The sequence below is a fragment of the Castanea sativa genome, chromosome 5 (assembly GCF_040712315.1).
Source record: "Castanea sativa cultivar Marrone di Chiusa Pesio chromosome 5, ASM4071231v1".
NCBI classification, from domain to species: Eukaryota; Viridiplantae; Streptophyta; class Magnoliopsida; order Fagales; family Fagaceae; genus Castanea; species Castanea sativa.
The window spans coordinates 11,445,926-11,471,121 of NC_134017.1; the positions used below are offsets into that span (position 1 = coordinate 11,445,926).

Sequence of the window (25,196 nt, forward strand, 5' to 3'; positions counted from 1 at the left end):
TTAGGACTCAAGTCTTGCTTATGGATCCAATTCCATCTCTTAGCAAGGTTTACTCTTTATTAATTCAAGAGGAGACACAAAATTCAGTTCCTAATACATCTGTTGCTAAGGTTGATTCCACTGTTTTAGCTGCTAAAATGCCAAATGATCATCATGGTACAAATCTTGCGACTGGCGAAAAATACAAGGAAATAGAAAAAGAAAGCATTAAATTCAAATTGTGTCTTGAAGAATTGCTCCACAAGATTAGGTATCCGTATTACATCCAGTTGAAGCCTTTCCTTAACAAATTCTAAAATAATATTTCTTTTTTCTTTCAATTTCCTTTCAATGTCGGCATCCAATCTGATTTTATAATTTCTTCCCAAGGGCTTCAAAGAATTCAAAAGAGCATTCCGTGAGCTACATCTTCGAACATAATAACTTTTCGATTCAATATTCATCGTCACCATTATCATAGTTATAGTCATCAAAATCCCCTCCATTTTCATAGTGCAATCCATTGCTATATATTCCTGTGTCATCTTCCTGCTCCATGTCTTCATACCCTTGTCCCGGTTCATCATAGTTGTCTGTGATGTCCCCATCATGCTCTTTCTCACCATCACTTTGCCCTGTGGCATCACCATCACCATCACCATCATCATTTGATGCTTTGGCTTTTTTATTTGAATCAGACGGTGGCTGCCAGGATTAATTTAAAAAAATTATAATAAGTTGGACTAATGTATTTAATTGGTAACTACACACATGCGTGCACACACTTCCAGAATCTTGATATTAAAGTTTGTACAATAAAAATAAGAGAAAATAAACATACATCGTTGGTGAAGAGCGTCTCCAACACATCGTAGTTGATTTTCGAACTAAGTCTCTGTCACCAACACAATCAACACCGGAGGGAAAATAACACATTAGTAGCAAGGATGAGAGAAGCAAAAAGCAATGAAATTAATAGTAGACTTTAAACTGGTAAAAAAGGATTCAAAAAAATTATACGGTTGTCAAGGAAGCTGATAGGACAACACAATTGACAAAGATGATACAGAAAAAAAAAACCATATTAATTCAGTTGAGCAGAATACCAACATACCGTGTGATTTACACACACAGTTATGGTCATCAGTGAAGCTCATAGGAAAACACAATTGACAAAGATGATACAGAAAATTATTTTTTTTAATTAAAATTTTAAAAAAAATCATATTAATTCAGCTGAGCTAAATACCAACATACCATGAGATTAACACGCACACACACAGCTATTTACAATATTTAGTCAATACTCATTTGCTTCAAGACTGATATTTTCGTGACTTACCTTCTTGATTAGCATTTGATGAGTTGCTTCTGCAGCTGTTTGAGCAGGATTGGCATTTGAATCTTGTGTTCGTTTTCGCTCCTAGTTTAATAGGAAACCAAAGATATAAAAAGTATTGCTAGATAATAAATGTTTCAAACGAGAATAACTAGGGTAACAAAATTATAATTTCAAAACAATCATAACCTAAATGAAGAAAACATTTTCTCTTACAACTGCAAGCAGTGCTTTTTTTTTTTTTTTTGGGGGGGGGGGGGGGGGGGGGGGGGGAAGAAAAAAAGATAAATTTAACAATAGTCAAAACAAGTACATAAGTTTTAGTCTTTTTATTTCTCATTTAAACAGCAGATTTTGGAAGATGAAACCTTTACTACAAGGCATGAAATTTGTACAAAAATAACTACGAAATCCTTTAGACAAATTTTACTTGACTCCCTCTGCCATTTAAAAACTAATTTAAATAGCCAACTTCACCCATATTTTTCCCACAAAAAAGTTCTTGTCGTCCTTGCATCTAAAAGTCTAGGTTTTCACTGATATAACTTATAAGTTACCTTTAAAAATATAAAATATAAAATTAAATTTAAAATAAAACAAAAACAAAGTGCAATAAGTGGCATGTAAATAAAACCTTTCTTGACTTGGCCACAGCTGCTGCAGCTGCTGCAGCAAATTCATGCGCAGCTCGTAATTCATCAGAACAATTCTCTAAGTCTACCTGACTAGCTTCCATCTTAGCAGCAGCTGCTGCTGCTTGTTCCTAAAAAGCATACCGATACAGTACATTTTATAAACCTTTAAGGGAAAAATATTGTCAGAATATGTATATTTTTTGTTCACCAAAAACTCAATTCAAAGTTGCAAGGAAATCTTAACCTCAAGATACTCTTTGTTCATTTCTTCCCATATAATTGTCTTATAACGTGTCTCCTCATCATTATTCAGGTAGCCATCAACCTAGCAACACACAAATCAAGTAACAAACACACAGTTAAAATTAAATGAAAGAAAATTAAGTATTATCATGCATAGTATAGAGCTTTATAAGAATGCAACCTGAACCAACCCAATGAATTCAGTTGTTGAGAATTTCAAATATTGAGATTTACCAATTCTTGGGAGTTTGAACTCACAACAATTAAAATTCCCAAGAATGATAATGCGATTTTTTGGATGTGTAGAAAATTACAAAGCAGGCTTATACACTTACAAAAGCCCTCCTGGAAAAGCACAAGTCTACAAAACTCCAGAAAAATTGAATCTAAGCCTCCATTACCTAGCAATGGGCCACTATTATTATTATTATTTTTTTAAAGTCACTTTTTTTTTTTGGATAGGTAACAAAAAAATTTATTAATAAAGAAACCAACCCAAGTACTTTGGGGATGCTCTATGGGGGCATAAATCAAGAGCCAAAATTACAACTAGCAAGAAAAACAAGAAAAATGCAACAAAGCCACACTCTAAGCAAGGAGAGATTGTAGGAAAGAAGACTTTATCTATAGCAAGGACCGTTCACATCTCTCAATACATCTAGCCTCTAAATACACCACATCAAGCAGTGCGGCACAAGTCTCCATAAGTCTATATTGCGATGTCGCCCGAACTTACCTTGTCAAGTCTCAAACAACTCAATTACCTTATGTGGCATAACCCAGTGAATTCCAAACAAACAAAACACCAAAGACCACAACTCAAATGCCATGGGGCAATGAAGAAAAAGATGATCCACTGACTCCCCAAACCTCTTACACACATAACACCAGTCAAGAACAATAATACGCCTTTTGCGAAAGTTATCTGTTGTAAGGATCTTACCTAAGGAAGCAGACCATGAAAAGAAAGCTATCCTTGGAGGAACCTTCGATTGCCACACCAAGGGAAAGAAGAGTAAGAGAGTAGAAAGAAAGATAAAAAGTCACTCTATTATTATCTCTACAACCCCATTCAACAAAAAACTAGAATCAAGATGAGCTTGCATAAATCCTCAAGAGTCCATCAGCAGATGCATAATATCTCACCCAACTTTCTTGAACAAATTGACATCCCTTCTATTCATTTTTATTTATTTATTGATAAGTATCCTTTCTATCACTAATTTAGCATCACCTTCTATTAAACCATGCTTGCAGCTCATGTTAAGCACCAACTCCAGAGCCCATCTCACTGCCAGGGCTATGGCAGCTGCTGAATACAATATTGTGTTCTCCAACCAAGTTTTTAAACCTTCCCCTGTGCTATTCCTTGCTACAACTGCTACACAAGCATCACAAGCAGCATCCACATTAAAATTTAGCCACTGTTCAGGAGGGCATTGCATTCCTAACTTGGTATCACTTGACTAAGAATCACCATCTCTGGTTTTTGGTACTTCCTGGCACTCATGGTAAAAGTATGATGTAAACTCCAAGCAAAATCTGGTCAACTTAAGCTCCTCCAAGTAAAACTGAATTACTCAGCTTCCACAGAACATCAATGGTAACAGCAGCAATCAAGGAAAAATGATCTGCAGTCATTTGGTCCTGCCACAAATCATCAGGTGCATAATTACTGAACATTGATCCCGAGAAGATCTGGACACCATCCAACTTCAAAGCCCAATCTGAACTAAACCAAAGTGGCCTTGCTTCTTAAAACCTCAAAAACAAATGAGTTTTTTTTCTTCCATTCCACACAAACCTCACACCTCTCCTTCACCAATCAAGTTTCTAGCCAATCTGCTTGCTAATGGTAGAAAATCAGCTGCAACCCTCCACAAAAACATTATGGATAATTTTAAAATGACAAAAAAAAAAAAAACCTGGAACGGTGAAACATATTTTTGGCTGAACTATAACCCCTTTTTCTTTCTAGAATTCACTCAATGCACATGTTTGTTCAATGAAAATTCAAATTTTTGATAAGTAATGAGAAAATTTTATTAGAATTATCAAATGAAAATTCAAATTTACATGTACTATTTGTACTTTAGCAATTCTCACAAAGATTTAGATATGCCAGAACTGGCAATTCATATCTAAGTGATGGGAGTTAGAATTCTCATGATTCATGAGAACTAAAATGCTAATTGGTATTGTAATTGTTGGCGATTTTGTCAAATGTATAACTAAACTTTCACAACTTCCTAAGAATTGAAAATTCCCCTTCTAAATTCAACATAGCCTTACAAAATATTTGTTACGTCACTGCCAATGAGCTCTATCTTAAATGCCAATTGTAAAAACAACGTAAAGGGTAAGTTCTTCGTTGAAAACCCTCTAATTGCATACATAATTACCAATAAAAAAATATTTTCCTCTCCTACAGCTAGTTAAACTCAAAATGAAGAGGTATTATTATTTTTGTAAGTATTAATAACTTTATTGAAGAATCAGTGGAAAAGTAACTTCCAGAAAATTATAATATACAGGTCAAAAAGGATAATAAAAGTGCAGCTCCCCCCCCCCCCCCACATAAGACAAAGCAGTACAGCATTTAAAATCTGACAAGTTCCAATACAGCCCAAATAATGACAACACTAACAACAAGGTGCGGGCATCGAATATAGACTCTTGATCACACTTGTTTTTGGACATTGAAACAAGGATACGGTCCACCTGGTAACTTTGTCAATGGACAATGGAGGCCTACAGCCAATTAGATCTGATTGATTCATTAGATCATATTTCATTTTTTGAAATTACATCTATTTCCTTTTATTTTTGTATTTAATGAAATCGATTGAGTTATTTCCTTTCCTTGATGTAACTGAGGAACCCTATTTAAAGACCTTAGAATTCAGTATTGGTACATTTTGACTTGAGTAATAAAGCTTTTATTTGTAATTTTCTTTCAATGGCTTGGTGTTGACTCTGGGGAACCCCAGGCCTCAGAATTCAGTATTGGTACAACCTTAAATTTTTTTTTTTGTTCTTTGTAAGTTTTTTTTTTTTTTTATGAGTAATAATATTTATTGATATAAAAAAGGGACACCCTAGTACGCAAGAAGTGTACAGGGGTCAACAAATCAAGAACAAGTTACATAAATCAAGAAAAGAAAAAAAAAAATTATTGGTTTGCAAAGCTGACAACCAATTGAATAAGGTTCTAAAGAAAAATTGGATATTGGATTGGTGCTACATGTGCAAGTGTAATGGTGAATCGAAATGGGTATATATGGTTGATGGTTCCCCATTGCTTATTGTGGTGCCTTTGGAGGGAGAGAAATAGTCGGTGCTTTGAAGATAAGGAGAGATCCATATCAGACTTGAAACTATTTTTCTTTAGAACTTTAATGGATTGGTTGGCTGCATTGCAGAACCAATCATTTTTATCTTTTATTGATTTCTTAGATTCTTGTAATTTTTGTTCTTGATTGTTTCAACCCTTGTACACTCCCTGTGTACTTGGGTGTTCCCCTTTTTTTGACATCAATAAACTTATTGCTTATCAAAAAAAAAAAACTTGAGGTCTGGCTTGGATCTCTCATTATTTGTTCCCCCCATGCAGCCCCCTTGACTTGCTATGGGCTGCATCACCACACCTCCTTCACCAAACCACAATGCAAAAGATGGATATCTACAATCTCACCACCATTTTTACAATGCAACCACAATGCAAAAGATGGATATCTACAATCTCACCACCATTTTTACAATGCAACGCCAAACTACAATAAATTTTCTCTCCCCTTAAGGTTGTTAACTGTCAAAATACTACCCAAAGTGTATGTCCACCAAAAGGTTCCTCATATGGCAACTGCTGAAAGTACATAAATGGAAAATATTTGTCTGATGTTCAGATCTCATTTGATAAGCTTTTGTGAAGTATGTGCACCTCCCATGAGACCAAAATATTCTTATAATAAAGCATAAAAATAAATGGCTAATGCAATATTCATACCTCAACATCATCAATATCAGAAAGTCCATCTGATTCATCATCTGTGATGGAACTTGAATCCTTAGATTTCTGAAATTTATCAGAAACACCATCTCCTTCAATCTGATCTCCAGTGGCAGCTGCTGAAATTGAGTATTAACAGGATTGCTTGCAGATATATTGTATAAAAATGCAGGACTAAAACCTTTCCTGTAACAATATTTTCAAATAACACTTACAATTACTTCCATTCTCCCTTTGGTTCAATTGTTCATTCTCATTTTCCTTTTGGCTGCTTTCAGTGAAATCCCTTTGGTTCAATTGTTCATTCTCAGTTGCCTTTTGACTGTTTTCAGTGAAAGACATGACTTTCTCAACCTAAAGAATACCAGACAAAAAAGAAACAAAACTTAAGTATACATGGGAATACTAGGCAAAGAAGTTGACAAATCCTGAGAATCAGCAATACACTAGAAGAAACGACAGATAAAAATACACCAATACTGCTTTTCTTTTCTTTTCTTTTTTTCTTTTTATTTTTCGTTTTTTTTAATTTTTATAATTGAATCAAACTAGGGATCACAGTAAATATCCATGCCCTTGCTTCTTTCTAATAAAAAATTACCTCCTAACTTCAATACTTGTCAAGAGAAAAATACAAACACAAATACTAACCAATAAGGAAGTTTTTTTAGAGGAAGTTGGCATGCCGAAATAGGACTGACATTCAGTTACCTGTTCAATGTTTTCACTCTCTTGCTGAGGCACACTTGATTCATCTGCCTTATTAGTAGATTCCATGGCTATTCTCTCTTTTTCAGCACGCTGGAAAGCAGGAGGTTCTGACCCACCATGTAGTCCCCCAGAAAGTTTAACAAACTATAGCAACCAAAAACAACTATGAACACAGAAGTAAAACACATTGAAGAAAATAGCCTAATAAAAAAAAGAGAGAGAAGTTACAGCGTCATAGCAAGTTCTACAAAGTCCATGGGCAAAATGAGGTGCCCCACTATTTTTATGTTCACAAAGCACTTCCCCCGACTTTTGGGACACATCAACTGATGGAACGCTCTCCTTAAGCTCTACAGCATTCTTGGTTAACTCCTCAATCTATTTAAAAAGAAATTTACAAGACAAGCTATCAACATCATATAATAGGAGAATCAAGTTCTTGATTTCACAACATTGTATCTAAATAATGTTGATAGACCCAACTTCTTGTCTAGCTTTAATAAAATCTTAAATCAATTTATTGTCATTACAAAGAATTAAATGTGTGCTAGTTAATGCATTTAACATTAACACCAATCAAGTATTTGAGGGAATATGAACAACTTACTACCATTTTAAAAGAATTTATTAAGCAGTTGAGAACATTGATATTAACTAATAAAAGGAAGAACAAAAGGCACATTATTTAAAGAAAGTAGCCACAAAGTATCAGCCATGAATTGAAATAAGTTATCTCTAGCTTCAAACAAGCACTTTATTTCAAAGTGAAGAAAAAATATCACACAGAAGTTTAGGATATATATTGGCAAAGCATTAATACTAAATGTATCAAATGAGCAGAACAAAACCAAACCAAATGGAAATGAAGTTTATGAATTACATTCTTTTTTTTAATAGGTAATAGGAATTTTATTGAAATAGATGAATTTTTTTTTTTAGGTAACAGGAATTTTATTGAAATAGATGAACATCACGGTAATAAACACTCTGAAATGAAACAAATACATATACCTCAAGAAGTAAAGCTTGCAGATTGTAGAAAATCAGAAATGGAGATACATTGAGTAAAACCCAATATACGAGCCCACTAAAACAAAGTCCCAAATAGAAGAAACTTTAAGAGATCTAAAGGTCTCTCATTATCTTCAAAGGGTATTGTGTTCCTGCCAAAGTAACCACATAAGACATGCTCAAATCCTGGAACCATATTTCAGATATTTGACAAATATTTCCCAAACCAATTCCTCCATGCAAAAAGAAGAGAACCCACTGTCTTTGGCATCACCCATTGGATCCCAAAAACCAAAAAAACTTTGCTCCATAAAGCATGAGCAAACTTCCAATGGATCAACATATGGTCCACAGTTTCCCCCTTGCAACGACACAAGAAACACCAATTAACTAAGGGCCAACCTTCTTAAAAAGATTATGAATCGTAAGTGTTCCACCCAAGCTGCTGTCCGTAAAAAGAAAGACACCATTTTAGGCACCTTTACACACTAAATGCTCTTCCTAGGAAAAACATTAGTAAGAGGACCAAACAACAAATAATAATAAGAGCACACATGAAACACACCATACCGAGTCAACTTCCAAGTCAGGTTATCATTCCCCTCACCCCTTGGTATATTAAAATAAAGAAGCTCAAAAAAAGAACATACACCCTCCAATTCTCAATCATGAAAACTTAACAAAATTGTAAATTCCAGCTCCTACTCCTCCCTTCTGATGCAAAAACCAAGTCAGAAATCCAAGCTTCTTTAGACAGAGAACATGCAAACAGATCTGGAGAAAGATCCTTTAGAGGAGCATGCCCACTCCAAGGATCATTCCAGATTCAAATACGATGACCCTCTCCTGCAATATTAACTACCTGCCCAAAGTAACTCTCTGCACCTGCCCTAATACCCTTCCACATCCCACACCCATAAGTCCCTCTTACACCTCTAGTGCACCAGCCTCCATTAGTCACACCATATTTGGCTGCTATAACCTGACGCCATAATCTGTCACTTTCCTTCCTGAAGCACCATAACCACTTTCCAAGCAGAGCTTGGTTAAAAAACCCAATCCTCTGAATCCCCAACCCACCTACCTCCACCGGAAAACAAACCTTATTCCAAGCCACTAAATGATATTTAAAAACTTCCTCAGAAGTCCCCTAAGGGAAATTCCTCTGAATCCTTTCTAGTCTAGCTGCCACAGCTTGAGGGATAGTGAACTACAATAAAAAAATATAGGTAGGAAAGTACGAATTACATTCATAGTTGAAAATATTAAATATAAACTAAGAAGTTCATGCAATTATATACATCAACAAATAGTCAGCATCATGATATTTTTTTTAATTGATAAGTATTACACGAGCCAATGGATTTTGAATCAAGAGCTAATCCTCCACCCAATCATATCATTACATCTCATAGCAGGTGTCAAAAGTAACAATTACAGAAGTAACAGACACATATTAATAATGAGTTTTAAAAAGTGTGCATGCATCACATCCTAATAGAAATGGAACATACCGTCAAGCTCCCCGAATCTGTATTCTCAAATTCAATCAATCGTTTTGTCAGCATCATTTCACAGATATGTACAATTTTTACCTAATGAAAAGAGAATCCATCAGACAGTTTATGAATAGTGGTTCGCACATCAAGAAGATTGTTGACATAGATTATTTAATGCCATATAGATGTGGGCAATATCTAATTAAAGATAGGAGGAAAAGACTTTAAGAATGAAATAATTCATTATTCATTATAATCAGTTTTTCAATGTTAACTAATAACAAATTGCACATAACTTCCAGAAAATCAAGATAGTTTTTTCTGATAGTGTATGGAACCTTTCTAAAGAAGAGCCCTTTGGACTGACCTCTAGCCATTCAGTTAAGCTAAAAATAACATTCTAATGAAATAAAATCGTTTGAAATAATGCTTCTAAAAATATTAGAAATACAAGAAGACATGAACGGTAAATGGTAAGGCAATGTAGCTTAACAATGTTTAAAAATTAACAATATAACATAGATAGTGAAATGGTTATCACAAAAATATAGACATATGACATGGTTAAAAGTGTACCTTAGTGACATTATTATCACATTCGTTACAAATTGTTAGGCACATTTGGTACACCAGAAAGATGATTACATAGGCATAAGAATGAGCATTGGAATACAAGATGTAGAGATAGTAAACAATTCTTATTTATTTGTTTAGTGATAACATAGGAATACAACCTTGAATCTGTATTTCACAATTTAGTACAACATGATAAGAATGTAAAATAGAATCATATTCCAGTCAAATTTCCGAAAATACCTTTAAAAGAAAATATTTAAACATAGTGGAAAAGAAGTTTGGACAACAATGGATGTCCTAAGCATATATCATGGCAATTTCTTGCTAGGAATAGCACTGTACAAATCAAAGAGGGGTGGAGTTACAGAAAAAAAACCCAAAAATCTAAACACTTGGATTTAAAATATGCAGAAAGATCACATATAGTGCTGAGAAACAGTTTACATGGTTTAGCATTTGGCTTACTTGCTAACAGAAAATTTAGTAACAATACTGATGGCTACTTCACCAATATATACCTAAGTCCCATTACACCCAATTTGGTCTTTTGTTCTCTGTTCTCTTTTGAATATAAAACATCAAGTAAAACTATCAGTCAAAAAAAAAAACTCTTATAAAACCTCTGATACTTAATTCAACTCAAGTAGTAGCAGTAGCAGTTGTAGTAATTGTTATGAGTAATATTGTATTATGGGGTGATTACACTCTCCTCTCTTGAGGTTTGGGGGAATGACACTCCACCTCAAACTCAAAGGGAAAAAACACTTCCCTCTCTTGAGGTTTGAAGAAATTAACACTCCCCTCTGTTTTGTTTATATTAGTAATGAAATATTCTAACTTTTTATAAGAATCTCTTTACAATAATTTAACCATGGTTAGTAAAATATTAACTGATAAATTTAGAATAAAAATTCCATGAGTGAAGCAAACATATAGAGTTGGATTGTCATCTTGTTCAAGAAAGTGTGAAAAAGTGTAGTTGCTACTTTGCATGTCTCTATAGGGATCCAAGCTACTGATATGTTCACAAAACCATTGTGCAAGGCTGGTTTAGATTTATTATGTTACAAGCTGAGACTATATGATTTATATGTTCCAACTTGAAGGTAAGTGTTACAAGTAATATTGAATTAGTAGTGAGGGAACTTTAGCCATTTTGTATTTTATCATTAATACTATAAATGATACATGTGTATTATGGTTAACAAATGAATTAACCCTAAGCATTTTATTTCCATGATAGAGCCATGGAGGCTACCACACACCTTTTTTTTTTTTATAGGTAATAAGACTTTATATTGAAAAAATTGAACATCATGCTCACGATAGTGAACACTCTGAACAAGAAACAGATACAAAATAATCAAGAACTAAAGGAACTAGAGGCTAAAAAATCAGATAAAGAAATACAATTCATACACCACCAAATACAAGCCCAAAGAAACAGAGTACCAGAAATGAGAGATTTTAGATGATCTAATGTTCTCTCCTTGTCTTCAAAAGTGCGGGTATTGCGTTCCTGCCAAACTAACCACATTAAACATGCTAGGACTATATTCCAAATGGTCGAACGATGCCTTCCAAACTAGTTTCTCCACATAAAGAAAAAAGAGCTGACTGACCTTGGCATTACCCATTGGTCCCATTACACCCAAATTTATCTTATGTTATCACCTCTCTTTTGTATAAACGTCAGTTACAAAAGAATCAAACTCTTATTAAAATTTGATTAAAATATACTTATGCAAGCAAAACTAGATCTCTAACTAACAATGCATCAATTTGCACACAAGAGAGCAAATTGCAGAAGTAGGAGTAGGTAAGTTGGACTTACAATGTCAGTCTTTGAAAAGTTGTACCCATGTGAAAGAGCAGAGATATATAATGCTGCACCACAGAGCCCACTAGGTTTTCTGCCAGTCTGTAAATGATATAAAGTTTTTTTTTTTTTTAATTGTTGAAGTAAATGATATAAAGTTAAAGTAAGTTTCCCAGTAATTAAACATGGAAACAAATATCAGCTGCTATATATATATTACCTGCATCCAGTCTCTTTTCATTCTGGCAACAAGGTATAATGCAGTTTGAGACACCTTCATATTTCTTTGCTTTAATAATTCTAAAAGTAAAAAAACATGCTACATCAGTTAATAGCTTCATCAACTCCAACCATTCATTATAATGTCCATTTCTCAATATCCTCCAATTTCTGTTTCCATCTTTCTGCAAGTGGCTCATCAACAGAATAATTTATTACATGAGTATTAGAGATTTCTGGCAGCCAACTGATATTCGTATAATTCTGTTAGAACAATTATATATTTCTATTTTAAAGCACCCTATCTCACTTTTTTTTCCTTATGGAGAGAGAGAGAGAGAGAAAGAGAGAGAAAGAGAGAGAGAGAAATATATACTTTGTTTATTTTGATTCAAAAATACAACTCACACACCCATGAAAGGATCCATAATCCCACCCTCCTCTCCCTGTTTATGGAGAGGAAAGACCCATCTCTTTTTTTTTCTTTAATCAAGTACTCCCTCTGTCCCAAATTATTGGTCCTCTATTCCATTTTGTGATGTCCTAAAATGCAGTCCTCTTTGAAATATCAATAAATATCTTACCCATTACTTTATTTAAAAGTCAATGCCATTCTTCTCTAGAATTTAAATTAATATGGATAGTTTTGGAAACTTATATCTTTTTGAGTAACAGACAACGCATTAAATGTTCTCTTAAAGAGTTGGATTTTCTAAACATGACAAAAAATTTGGGACAAATGTAGTAGAATGAAACAAATAACATGGCCACAGCGCTTTCAACAAAATTGCTGGTTCCTCACTGTTCTCAAATGAACTAGAATTTGTTGTACTACATTGAACTTAGCACCACTCTTAGGAACGATGATGTGCAATACAATATGCCATGACTCCTCTAATTAAGTATCCTTTTTTTTTTTTTTGCATTTGCTAATATTCATTCATGTCAGATGTATTTGTTGTGTATGTTTCTTTCTTTTAAATTCAAGGGTAACATATGAAGCTGTGTACTCTTCTTTCATCATTTCTACACTCTTGGTATATTCAATGTTCATAATTCTAAAATTCAATAATTGAGTTTGTTCTTTAAAAAAAATAGAAGAAAACAAATTTGCATCAACCCAGAAGGTTAAACGTGCAGATTTTCAAACATAAAGTTGCATCAACCCAGAAGGTTAAACATGCAGATTTTCAAAAAAAAATAAAATAAAATAAAATAATTAAATAAAAGATTGAAGTATCAATTATATGAAATCCATTTTTTTACTAGGCAGAGAATTCATACATCTGTTTGGAAATTTGTTTCCAAAAACAGAAAACTGGCTCGCTGAATAAAAACATTTTTGGCATATTCTTAAAACAATTTTTGGAAAACATCTAAAAGGTATTTTCAGAAACTTGATCCCAAGAACAACTATTTTCCACACTAGTGAACAATTCACTTGAGTGCACAGTAAAAGTGGACAGCTAAGATGGAAGCAACCAACCTATAAATAGGAAAAGACCCATTATGTGAGGGGATCTGAAAAAGATTAATTCTAGAGAGAGAAATTATTGTAAACACTTGAATTTTATTTTGTACTATGGTTATCCTTGTGTATTAGTCTTCCTCAGACAGACCAAGGAGAGTTTATAAAAGAAGAGTATTGTTCATTTCTCAAATCTCCCAGCCTTTAAATCTTTTTACTTTGAGTTTCTTTTCACTATTTCAAAGTTAGCTTTTAAGCCCATCTCTACAAATTAGTTGTTTCAGTGAAGGGCCCAACCCAAGAGGGTTATTTGGTTTTTATCCCATACAAAACCATTAAAAAAAATGGTTCCTATCTTTAAAAAACAAGATTTTCTGATAACAATTTTTAGAAAACATTCCCAAACAAGGCCTATGGATCCTCTAGTTTTATCATATTCCCTATAATCAAGCTCAGTCTACTAAGCCTTTACCTTTTTTTTTTTTATAAGTAATAAAGATTTATTGATATAAAAAAAAATTAAAAAAAGAAAAAAAGATACACCCAAGTACACAGAGAATATATAGGGGTGTATATATCAAATACAAAAATTACATAAATCAAGTAAATCCAAAATTGAAGAAAAAGGTTGGTTTCTTCACATTGAGAACTAGTCCAATAAAGTTCTGAAAAATAGAAGCTTGAGATCAGGCATAGAACACTCATTGTCTTCAATACACCTACTATTTCTTTCCTTCCAAATACACCACATCAAACAATGAGGAACAACCATCCATATATCTCCATTACGATGGCGACCGTCTACTAAGCCTTTACCTAATGCGATGCAAGCGAAATGGACGCAAGCAATACACACTAGTGAATTCTAACACAAAGAACACAGCCAAAAGAATAACTAAACAAAGCAGTGAATTCTAACTCAAAGAACACAGCCAAATGAAAAAATAAACAAAGTAAAGATGGGAATAAAGATTCTTGTAATGACTTATCAAAAACAAATTCTTGCAATATAATTATAAACAATGAACAGTAGGTCCTTACTTTCTGTAAATCGAGAAATATAAAGGGAAGGATCAACAGGTTTTATAATGGTAGGATGCTCTCCAAGGCTTAGAAGTTGGCAAAGCTGCAAAAATACAGCACCTAGCACATAACTGCATTATATTAGAAGAGAAGATGTCAATAGTACAAGAAAAAAAGTGGCAGTAAAGTCATAATGTATTATACTGTTTAATGTTGATATAGGTTGCACATAAAAAAATTAAAATTTGATATTGAAGTAGGTTCTCTCTTACACATTTGTGGACAAATACTAGGGAAAATCAATAAGAAGAAACGGTTTTGGGTCTTTAGCTACACTGCAAAACATAAAAAGCTAATTTCAATTATTGAGTCCCATTAATAAATGCCTAACAATTAACAGAAGATATTATCACAGGTGCCTGCACATTAACGTGCCATCCAATGCCACAAAATGAAATTAAAAGAAATATGAAACAACCCATAAGTAAATTTAAAAGCATAACTGTTTGGTTCATTAGTATTCCCAAGTACAAAACTATGCCTAACAATTAACTGAAGATATTATCACAGGTACCTGCACATTAACATGCAATCCAAGGCCACAAGATGAAATTAAAAGAAATATGTAACAATCCATAAGTAAATTTAAAAGCATAACTATTTGATTCATTAGTATTCCCAAGTACAAAACTATTTCTCAAGTCGAGTAATTGACTAAATGGTAGCAATGACAATTTTGGACATTAGATCAGCCACTCGGCTCTTAAGTCATAACGTTGATATGGAATTACTGTTGTCAACTAGGAGGCACAGGCAAGGGTACGACATGCGGACCCAGCATTTTTTGAAATAATTAGACACGGGTACCGCAGGACACGTGTATTAAATATATTTTTATTTTTATTTTCTATATATGTTAAGCTTAAGCACTTATTTTTCATGTAATAATATAATGTTAAATATACATCAATTTAAGAGCAATAATAGCTAATAAAGTGAATTTGTGACAATTAAAGGATGTTTAGAAATTAGAATACAAACCAAGAATAAGAATATTAATTAATGTTCAAATGCATTGTTACTATTAGAGCATGAATGTTCTCTTTGTTTTGTGAAAGGGTATTCAATTCCTCTTGTTCTCGTATCCCTTCCGTGTCCCACAAATTTGATTTTTAAAATAAAAATAAAAACACAGCTGGGACACATGCATACAAAAGTGTCCTAGGCATGTCCTGTGTCCGACAAGGGTACGAAACTGGCATGGCACCCCAAATGAAGTGTTTGTGCTTCATAGGTTGTCAAACAAGTAAAAGATGACCAATTAAACATACAACAAAATAAAGAGTATAAGGTCTTCCGACTATAACTGTAATTTCAAGTTTTAAGGAATCCTATATAAATTTGCTTACCGACATGCAATATAAAGGCAAGCAGCTGCAACTTGATCTGTTTTACGCCCCCTAGTAAAATTCCATTCAACAGCTATCTGCAAAGTCATACCTAAATCAGATGTTTGAAAATAATATTCAACTGATGAGGACACCATAGGAAAAATAAATAATAAAATAATAATAAAAACACCATATCTGATAAAATGCCCAGGCTGGATTAACTATAGAGTCACCACCGCTTATATTAAATGTTGTAACGATACTTTCTATCATATCTCTCCCTGTGAAAAAAAATAACTAGTTCTGATTAGAAGTGAAATTACTATTCCGGACTAGAAATGAAATTATTATATCTGATTCCATCTTTATGCATGCATGACTTCTAAAACATGAAAATGGTATATGAGATTATCATGACTTGATTATCTTGTGAAGAATATGGTAGGACGGACTTGTATTTTTCTTTGCCTCATTCATTTTACTGGATTCATGTAAAACTTGAAAAGTTTGAAATTTGTGGGGCCAAGAAGATTTGCCACTTGAACATTGGCAATTGTTTTTTGCAAAATAATAAACAACGAGGCAAACCATCCAACTATGGGGGTAGTTTCTATTTGGTCCTTAAAACTTTAATTTAATCGATGTTAAACCACAATCAATCTGTGTCAGATTCAATCAATGTACATTATTAAATTGACAAGATGCGTCATGAGTGAAAGCCTGAGTGCTTTCAGATACAACTCGCTGTGTCATGACACAGTAACTACTGCCCCTGCACCACTGGGTTCTGGTGTACTAACTGGTGGCTCTCTCTCTCTCTCTCTCTCTCTCTCTCTCTGCCTAAAATTTTTTACATCTGGGTGGTTTCAAATAAACCTTTAATTTTAAAACGTTACAATTAAAACAGTTAGAATAGTGGTTAAGCGATTAAAATTCACCATTTCTTGTCAACATAAACAATTTGGACAGCAGGACAAGTGGTAATTTATAGTGGTTTCAGAAATGGTGGTCATGAGTTCCAATCATGTCTCCATTCTACCCGCAGTTTTGAAAAGAAAGAAACCTAGCGAGTTGGACCCCGCTCATGATGGGAGCTTAGGCCTACTTACAATAGGATGAGTATTTCATAAATCCAATTTGATCACTCTGAGCCTATCTGTATCCATATCCCTGCATAGCTTGAGAAAATCATTCAACCTTGCTCTAAGATATTGCTTCAAAACATACAATTTTTTTTTATTCTACATACCTTCCCTTGTGTAAAGGGATTCCCAAAACCTAAAAGAACATCCATATAAACCTCTTCGTCTAAATTACCATGAAGAAAAGCATTTTTTACCTCAAGCTAATTCACAATCCAATTCAAATTAGTTGCTAGGGATAGGATTACTCATATGAAATTCATGTTCTCTATTGAGGCAAGTCTCTTGATAGTAAATCCCATAGGTCTAAGTGAATCCCTCTGCAACCAATCTGGCCTTGTACCTCTCTATGGACCCATTTGCCTTATGCTTAACTATGAAAACCCACTTGCAGCCAGCTGTCTTTTTTCCATTTAGGCAAGAGAACTAATTCCTAAAAAAACTTATTCAAAGCTGTCGTTTCTTCAATCATAGGTTTTTCTTTATATAGGTAATTAGGAACTTTATTTTTTTTTTTTTTTTGATAAGTAACGATAAAAATATATTAGAGAAGAACACAGCCCCGTACATAGGAAATGTACTAAAGAGGCAAAAACATCAAGAAACCAAATTACAATGATCAAGCAAAATAGGAAGGGAAAGACAAGAAAAAGATGGTAAAACTAAACACCATTCCAGAAGAGTAAAAAAGAAAAAAGACTTAATCTCAAGAATTAGGAACTTTATTTAAAAAACTATGAAAAGGATACAGGCTGACCTCCGCATACACAGGCCGTGTGTACTAAGGAAGGTTAGCAATCAACGAAAAGTACATAAATCTAAGAACTCTATGAGAAAAGAGAAGGATAGACCACACATAGCATATTTCTACTATGGATCATGTGAAGGGCAAAAAGAGCATCTAAATCATCATTCTTCTCAGGACAATGAGTATGAAAATAGCTAGAGGTATCACTAAAAATACCTTGACCCCCAAGTAAGCCGACATGTAGACAGGAGATTGGTCTTTAGATTCTGTGTTTGAAATACTTCAAGGTGACATCCTTAGTGAGAAGGAGAGCTCCATCACCACTTGAGACTGTTAATGTTGTTCCACCACAAGAGGTTGTTGGGGTGGTTCTTCGTGCCTCATGGGATCAACATAAGTAACAATGGAAGGATGAATGGGTAATCATATGCAACACATGAACACCAGAATGGGGCTCCTCTTCACTAATGCCCTGCCCTTGATGAGGAGTGTTCAAACCAGAAATATAAGCATCGAACTCAAAGTATTTACAAGAATGACAATGGTGACAATATCCTTTGTGGCCAAATAGCCAAGAAATATATACTTAAAAGCATGAGGATCCAACAAACCACCTTCAAGACGATGAATGTGAAACAAATATAGCACACATGAAGAGTGAGAGGAAATAATTCTGAAGACAAGGGAGGAGACAATACTTCTATAGGAGTTTTGAAATCAGGGCACATGATGGCATCCGATTGATAAAATATGTTGCCGTGAAAACAACATCTACTTGGTAATGCCAAAAAGTGGATAGTGTCAAAATGCCGTTAATCTTTATTTGGATGGAAGAATTGGTTTGGCAAACACTTTTTTTTGTTATTTGGCCCCATTATGCTTGGTGTGGACACTATGGCGAACGAGGAATCATCGTACATTTTAAGATTTGTATGACTCAATGGTTCAGCTAAGCCTATTGACAAAATGGTATTTCATGAGAACATTGTTTAAATAGTCCCATATTTTGCAACCTAGGGGACCTAATGATATCCATTCTCTTGTAGATTTCATTGATTCTCTCTATTTTCTTTTGTAATTCTTTAGGCTATCTTATCCACCGGACTACATGAGATAGTTCCTATTTTTCAATAAAATAATTTTAATTATCAAACAATATTTACAAACCATTTCAAAGTTACTTATTAAATAAATAAATAAAACCATTTCAAACTTTACTAAAATGAGTTTTCTTTATAAACAACATTAACACCCTGAATATTGAAATTTAAACTCCTAATAGGACAACCTAACTTAGTAATACATAAAAGTAGACAGTTACAAAGCAAAATTACATACCTTTATCTAAAGTCCTCCTAAATCATTCTGAATAGCCACTTTGAATGGATCTTACCACACTACCTGACAATTTGCTCTGCAGATAAAAGTGTTCCACTATTAAAAAATCAAAACATGTGGCCAAAAAATGCAAAATAAAGCACAATGTACACTACAATTTATTTGAAGCATTTGAAAAATAATGCAAAGTTGCAGACTATCAGAGTTATAAATCCCACAAACATTGGTCTAAATTTCATTACAAAAGATAGTTTACTCATGCCAAAAGATTAAAATAAATATATTACAAGGAAAAGATGGCGACATTGACCTAAATATATATTTTGACTGAGTACTGTTCATACACTTAAAAATAAACTAACAATATCTAAGAAGCAAAATCTAAGCATGTACATTTCAATTCATCACAAGCATTAGAAAAACAATGCAACGATATCAGAGTGCAAAATCTTTTTTTCTTTTTTTTAGTAACATAGGGAACCTTTTAAAAGAAAAGCCCTTTGGACTTACCTCTAGCCAGTAAACCTACGGGCAACCAACCCCACCCACCAAAATTAATTATAAGGTAATGCATTCACAATTTATGATCATGCCTAGGAGCATCAAAGTACAAAATTCTCATAAACACTAATCTAATTTTTTATTACAAATGGCTATTTACTAATGTATAAAAATTTGAAAAAAATTCCAAAAATAACATGTTTTTTTTTATAGGTAAGTAGTGCAATTAATCAGAGAAAAAAATAAACTTTGAGTTCACGATGATGATCACAAAGGAACAAAAGAAAACACAAAAATATTATAAGGCAGGTCTAAGTGAAGCTAGGAACTCAAAAACAGATGAAAAATCAGAAAAATCCCAACACTGTGCCTAAAGAGCATGTTGAAACACAGATTTTAATTGGTCCAAAGAAATCACATTGCCCTCAAACACGTGACCACTCCACTACTTCCACACAATCCGCATTAAACAACCCAGTACCATATTCCATATTACAGAGTCATGCTTCCCAAACCAATTCCTGCAACAAAATAATAAAAGTGGCAACAGTCCCCGACATAACCCAATTAATCCCAAATATCAAAAACACATCCCCCACAGAGCATGGGCAACATCACAATGAAGTAAAAGATGATCCACTAACTCCCGATTACTTCGACACATACAATACAAATTCACCAAAGGCAACCCCTTTATCATAAGATTATCCAAAGTAAGGATCCAACCTAAAGCAGCTATCCACATAAAGAACGCAACCCTTTTAAGAACCTTAACGGACCAAATACCCTTCCATGGAAATGGAGACTTAGTAGCAGCCCGAATCACATGATAAAAAGGCTATCAAACTGGCCACTACCTTTAAGGCACCAACGCATCCTGTCAATCCCCTCACCCCTTGGAAATCGAGAACAAATGTGCTCAAGAAAAGAGAAGACTGCCTCTAGTTCCCAATCATGAAAATCTCTATGTAATCTCAAATTCCAACTCCTAAAAACCCAATCCACCTGATGAATCATAACATCAAAGATAAAAGCTTCCTTATCACCCAAACACTCAAAAAGATCAGGGTACAAAAGCTTAAGGGGAATATCCCCCGCCCACCAATCATGCTAGAAGAGAATACAATTGCCTTCTCCAACTACAAATGTCATATGTTGAGAGAATCTATCTCATCCTGCTCATATACAACACCATAACCCACACCCATGCGTCCTCCTACTAGCTTTAGTACTCCACCCCCCGCAGTCCTCCCCATACTTGGTGGCAATAACCCGCTTCCATAAATGAGATGTATCAATTCCCAAAACTCCATAACCATTTTCCTAACAATGCTTGATTAAAATGAACAACTCTCCTAAGCCCCAATCCACCCACCACAACGGGTGAACAAACCTTGTCCGTAGCCACCAAGGAGGATTTACAATCCTCCTCTAAAGCACCTCAAAAGAAATTTTTTTGAATTTTTTCCAACCTATCAGTCATTGATTTAGGGATGGTGAATAAAGATAAATAGTATGTTGAATGGCTTGACAGATTCAAAAAAGTGAGTCTACCTCCCTTTGATAAGTAGAGTCGCTTCCAACCCGAAAGTTTCCTCTCCATCTTCTCCATAATGGGATTCCAAATAGAAGTTGCCTTAAATGGAGCACCCAAAGGCATACCCAAATATTTCATTGGCAGACCACTCACCTCCCCAATAGAAACAATTTTTCACTTTTCCCCACATTAATCAAACCAATAACTGCTTCAAAGCATCTCAATGCCAACCTAATGAAAAGTAATTGTTCCCTAGAAGCATCACAAAATAAAATAGTGTCGTCAACAAAAAGAATATGTGAAATACTCACTCCTACTGAAGTATTGCGTCCCATATGAAAACCACATAGTAAACCACTTTCCTCAGTTTTCTTCAAAATCCAGCTCAATACCTCTATGACCAAAAGAAACAAAAGAGGTGACAAAGGATCACCTTGTCTCAAACCCCATGAGCTGCCCAAAAACCAACAAGAGATCCATTCACTAATACTGAAAAGCAAACAGTAGTGACACGAGCCTCTCCTCCATCTCTCCTCAAAACCCATTCTGCCCAAAAGATAAAATAGAGAATCCAATTCACATGCTTTTTCTATATCCAGCTTGCATATCAATCTTGGGACACAGCTCTTCAATCTGCTATCCAAGCACTCATTAGCAATGAGGACTGAATCTAAAATCTGCCTACATCAAAAGAATTTTGTACAAAGTTCTCCTCCAAATCAATCTAAAGGAATCTCTCCAACCCATTACAAGGCCATTTCAGCAAATACAAAACAGTCAAAAAAAAAATCTTTATAAAAATTGCTACACCACTATGGGGTACATAACTACAAATACAACCCTTTTTTTTATTACGTATGGAATCTTTCTAAAGAAGAGCCCTGTGGACACATCTCCAACTAGTAAAACCTACAGGCAACTGACCTCACCCACTAAAACCAATTGCTGGGCAATATACCGTCAAAATTAACTTTCCATCACATTTGATGGATGAAAGAACCTAGATACAACCCTATGAACTATTCGAGAGATTGATTACATCTTATAGACTGAAAGAACCAAAATGAAACTCTTATAATTTTCAAGAACTAAATAGGTGTTTGCCCTAAAATACTTTTTTTTTTTTTTTTATATATAGGTAATCAAAGAACTAATATTAAATAAAAAAAAAAAAAAAAAAAAAAAAAAAAGAAGAATAGTACAGGATGTTCATGATGATGAACAGTAAGAGACAAAGAAAGAAAAACTAGGGGAAGGATAATCTAAGGGAAAACATAAACTCTGAAAGAGACGAAGAATCAGTAAAACCCCAACAACGAGACCGCTCAAAAAGACTACGCTGGCATAAAACCTTTAACTCATCCAACGTCTTCTCCATGAGAAGCATTTTCAAGACAAGCCACATCAAAATTCTTATTCAAAACAGATATCCCAGGTCCGAATATTTGTTTAATCAACCTAATTTGACCTATACTTTTTGCGTCTTTGCCATTAACATTACGGCTTGGATCCTTTTTTCATTCTCTTTTCCTATTTTTTGCTTTGCTTTAGCTTTGTATACTTCCTATATAAACTTTCTTTTTCCACAAGAATAAAAATTCACATGCATCAAATGAAGGCAAATTGTTAAGTAATAGAGCATCAAGCTCTGAGTAACCTCATACCACCAGAAAAAGACGGTCATTTTAAGTATGTAAGCCGCAATAACAAACTCTTACTGGCCTATTTCATTCTTTTTTATTGGTAAGTTACATATGCACTCAATGGATCTTGAACCCATGGGCTAAAGCTCACTGGCGGTTTAGATCATTCCTTGGAGCATATAATTTAGTGAAACAATCAAGCCAAATCAAAATCAAAAGGCTCAAGCAAAACCAAGAAGAAAGATGAATAAACCATGAATAACACATTCAAACCTCACAATCTGTCAAATAAGCTTCCCTGAAAAACACATAATTGATGCACTTGCTCCAAACCCAATTACCCAAAGTAGGCAGGAGAAATGGTACTTGAGCCAATGTCCTAATAATCACTTTGCAGCAACACCAACAACAACACCAACACGTGCCAACTAGTACCCGAGTACACAACAGTGAGTTGCTACCATATAACTGAAACCAATACATACAGGAATTTCTACCAACGAAACAAGCATAAGCATCAACCTCAACAAAATGGAGTTTTTCTCGATCAATAAGGAGCCCAGGATAATAACTCAAACCAACCTAACAATATAGCTTCAATACTCTCTCAGCTAGCTCACTTTACACCCTACTAACCAAAAATTATGTAGCAATCCCATTCACTAACATACGAGCCCTAAAAAAAGTTTCAAAGTTGCCATCAGCCAAGGCAGCAGACTTATCATTTCAGATTGTTTTGTATCATACGAACAAACAAGACATGGTCTAAGGTACACATTAACGCGTCTATTGGGTCCATTTGGTTACGCGTTTTGGGAGATTTAAAGAGCATTTTAAAACCCAAAACTCCTGTTTTCTAATAGCTTATACAAACACACCCATTATCAAAATCATGGCCAGGAAAAACATAAATAAAGTTTTCCCAAGTTCAATAAATAAGTCTGTATTGAATCTCCGACGCTACTTCCAACTTCTTTTTTATTTTATTGACCGTTTTATCAATAAGCAATCAAATGTCAAATCTTTACAATCACTATCACAGTTTCTCATTTTCATACAGATACAACACTAATATATATATATATATATATATATAAAAAAGCAGTGACATTGATTACATACCTCTCCTCCCGCACCCTTAACAAAGGAAGGTTCGTCAGTGTACAAATCTTCATGGAGAACTTTCCCACAAACGTCACAACACCTATTGGTTCAAAAAAATAAATAAATTAACATATAAAGCATAACAGTTTTGCACATAATTTTTGAAAAGAGTAAAAATCTGAAAGGAACTTACACCAAGCCATTGGCATAAGACGAAGTAGGCCGATGGTTACCGTTAGCACAACTCAAGAACAGAGCCATAGTTTATTGAATTCGAATTCGAATCGAAGCCAATCTAATTCTCACAATAACAAAATATATATATTTTTTAAAAATTTATCTTAAGAAAGAATTAATTTTGAGGGGAAAAATAATTGGGAAAGCATGCCGTACCTTAATTGGCCTCGAAAGGTTGAAGAATTAGGGAGCAGTGCCACTTTAGGAAGAGAAAATAGCTTAGCTTAGCTTGGGTTGGGGTTTTAGAGCAAGTGAAACAGAGGTCCTTTTGTTCTTCTTGTTGAGGTTATTCAAAGTTCACGAACGCCGCCCACGGTGAACACCGCGACGCGAGTGAGAGAGAGATAGCAGAGAGAGAGAGAGAGAGAGGGGCAAAGATCGAAGAGAGAGCGCCAGCCAAAAATATTTGGATTTTTAGTTTTTTTTTTTTAATATTTGGGGTTTTAGCACCGGATACGACCAAATTTTTTAAATAACTATAAAAACCAAACTATATTATTAGTTAGCCAAAATTTGAAATAAATTTGGTATATAACAAATCGAGTCTTTTGGACTCAATTTTGAAATGCTAAATCGAATACACCGAACTCGATTTCAACCTCATTCATAGCTGATGTGGACACTTGGTCCACGTCAGCATAGAAATCGAGTCCTGTGAACTCGAGTTGTGTGAAGTATAAAACGAGTCCTACGGACTCGATTTCGTACCACCTAAATTGAGAAATCAAAATGCTGAGGAAGAAAACGTTGAAGAACCAGAGATGAAAACCCAGGCAAAAACCCAAAGATCAAAACGCCGAAGAAGAAATCCAGAGATCAAAACACCGAAGCAAAACCCAGAGATCAAAACACTGAAGCAAAACGCAGAGATCAACAACCAGAGATAAACAACAAAGAAGAAAGAAGCAACGATGCAAATCGGATCGGGCGCCGAATCAGTCGATGGAAATCGGATTGGGCGTGTGGTTTCTCGCCGCCGCCGCTCCAGTGGAGGAGAAGAACATGTACCCAGCAACCCAGGTGC

At 34.4% G+C, this 25,196-nt stretch overlaps 1 protein-coding gene across 1 annotated transcript; it reads right to left on the bottom strand.

The window, feature by feature from the left end:
- On the bottom strand, positions 1-24,544 carry LOC142637174 (transcription factor IIIB 60 kDa subunit). The gene is given in 20 exon segments (XM_075811455.1): positions 1-684; positions 821-874; positions 1,322-1,402; positions 1,953-2,081; positions 2,198-2,278; positions 6,203-6,324; positions 6,421-6,559; positions 6,917-7,060; positions 7,145-7,294; positions 9,442-9,522; positions 11,837-11,923; positions 12,042-12,121; positions 14,550-14,662; positions 14,804-14,866; positions 15,941-16,013; positions 16,111-16,203; positions 19,151-19,226; positions 23,954-24,035; positions 24,129-24,230; positions 24,329-24,544. Coding segments are annotated over 19 exon segments (1,968 nt in total). The 5' UTR covers positions 24,197-24,230; positions 24,329-24,544; the 3' UTR covers positions 1-432.
- Between the last annotated feature and the right edge of the window lie 652 nt (positions 24,545-25,196).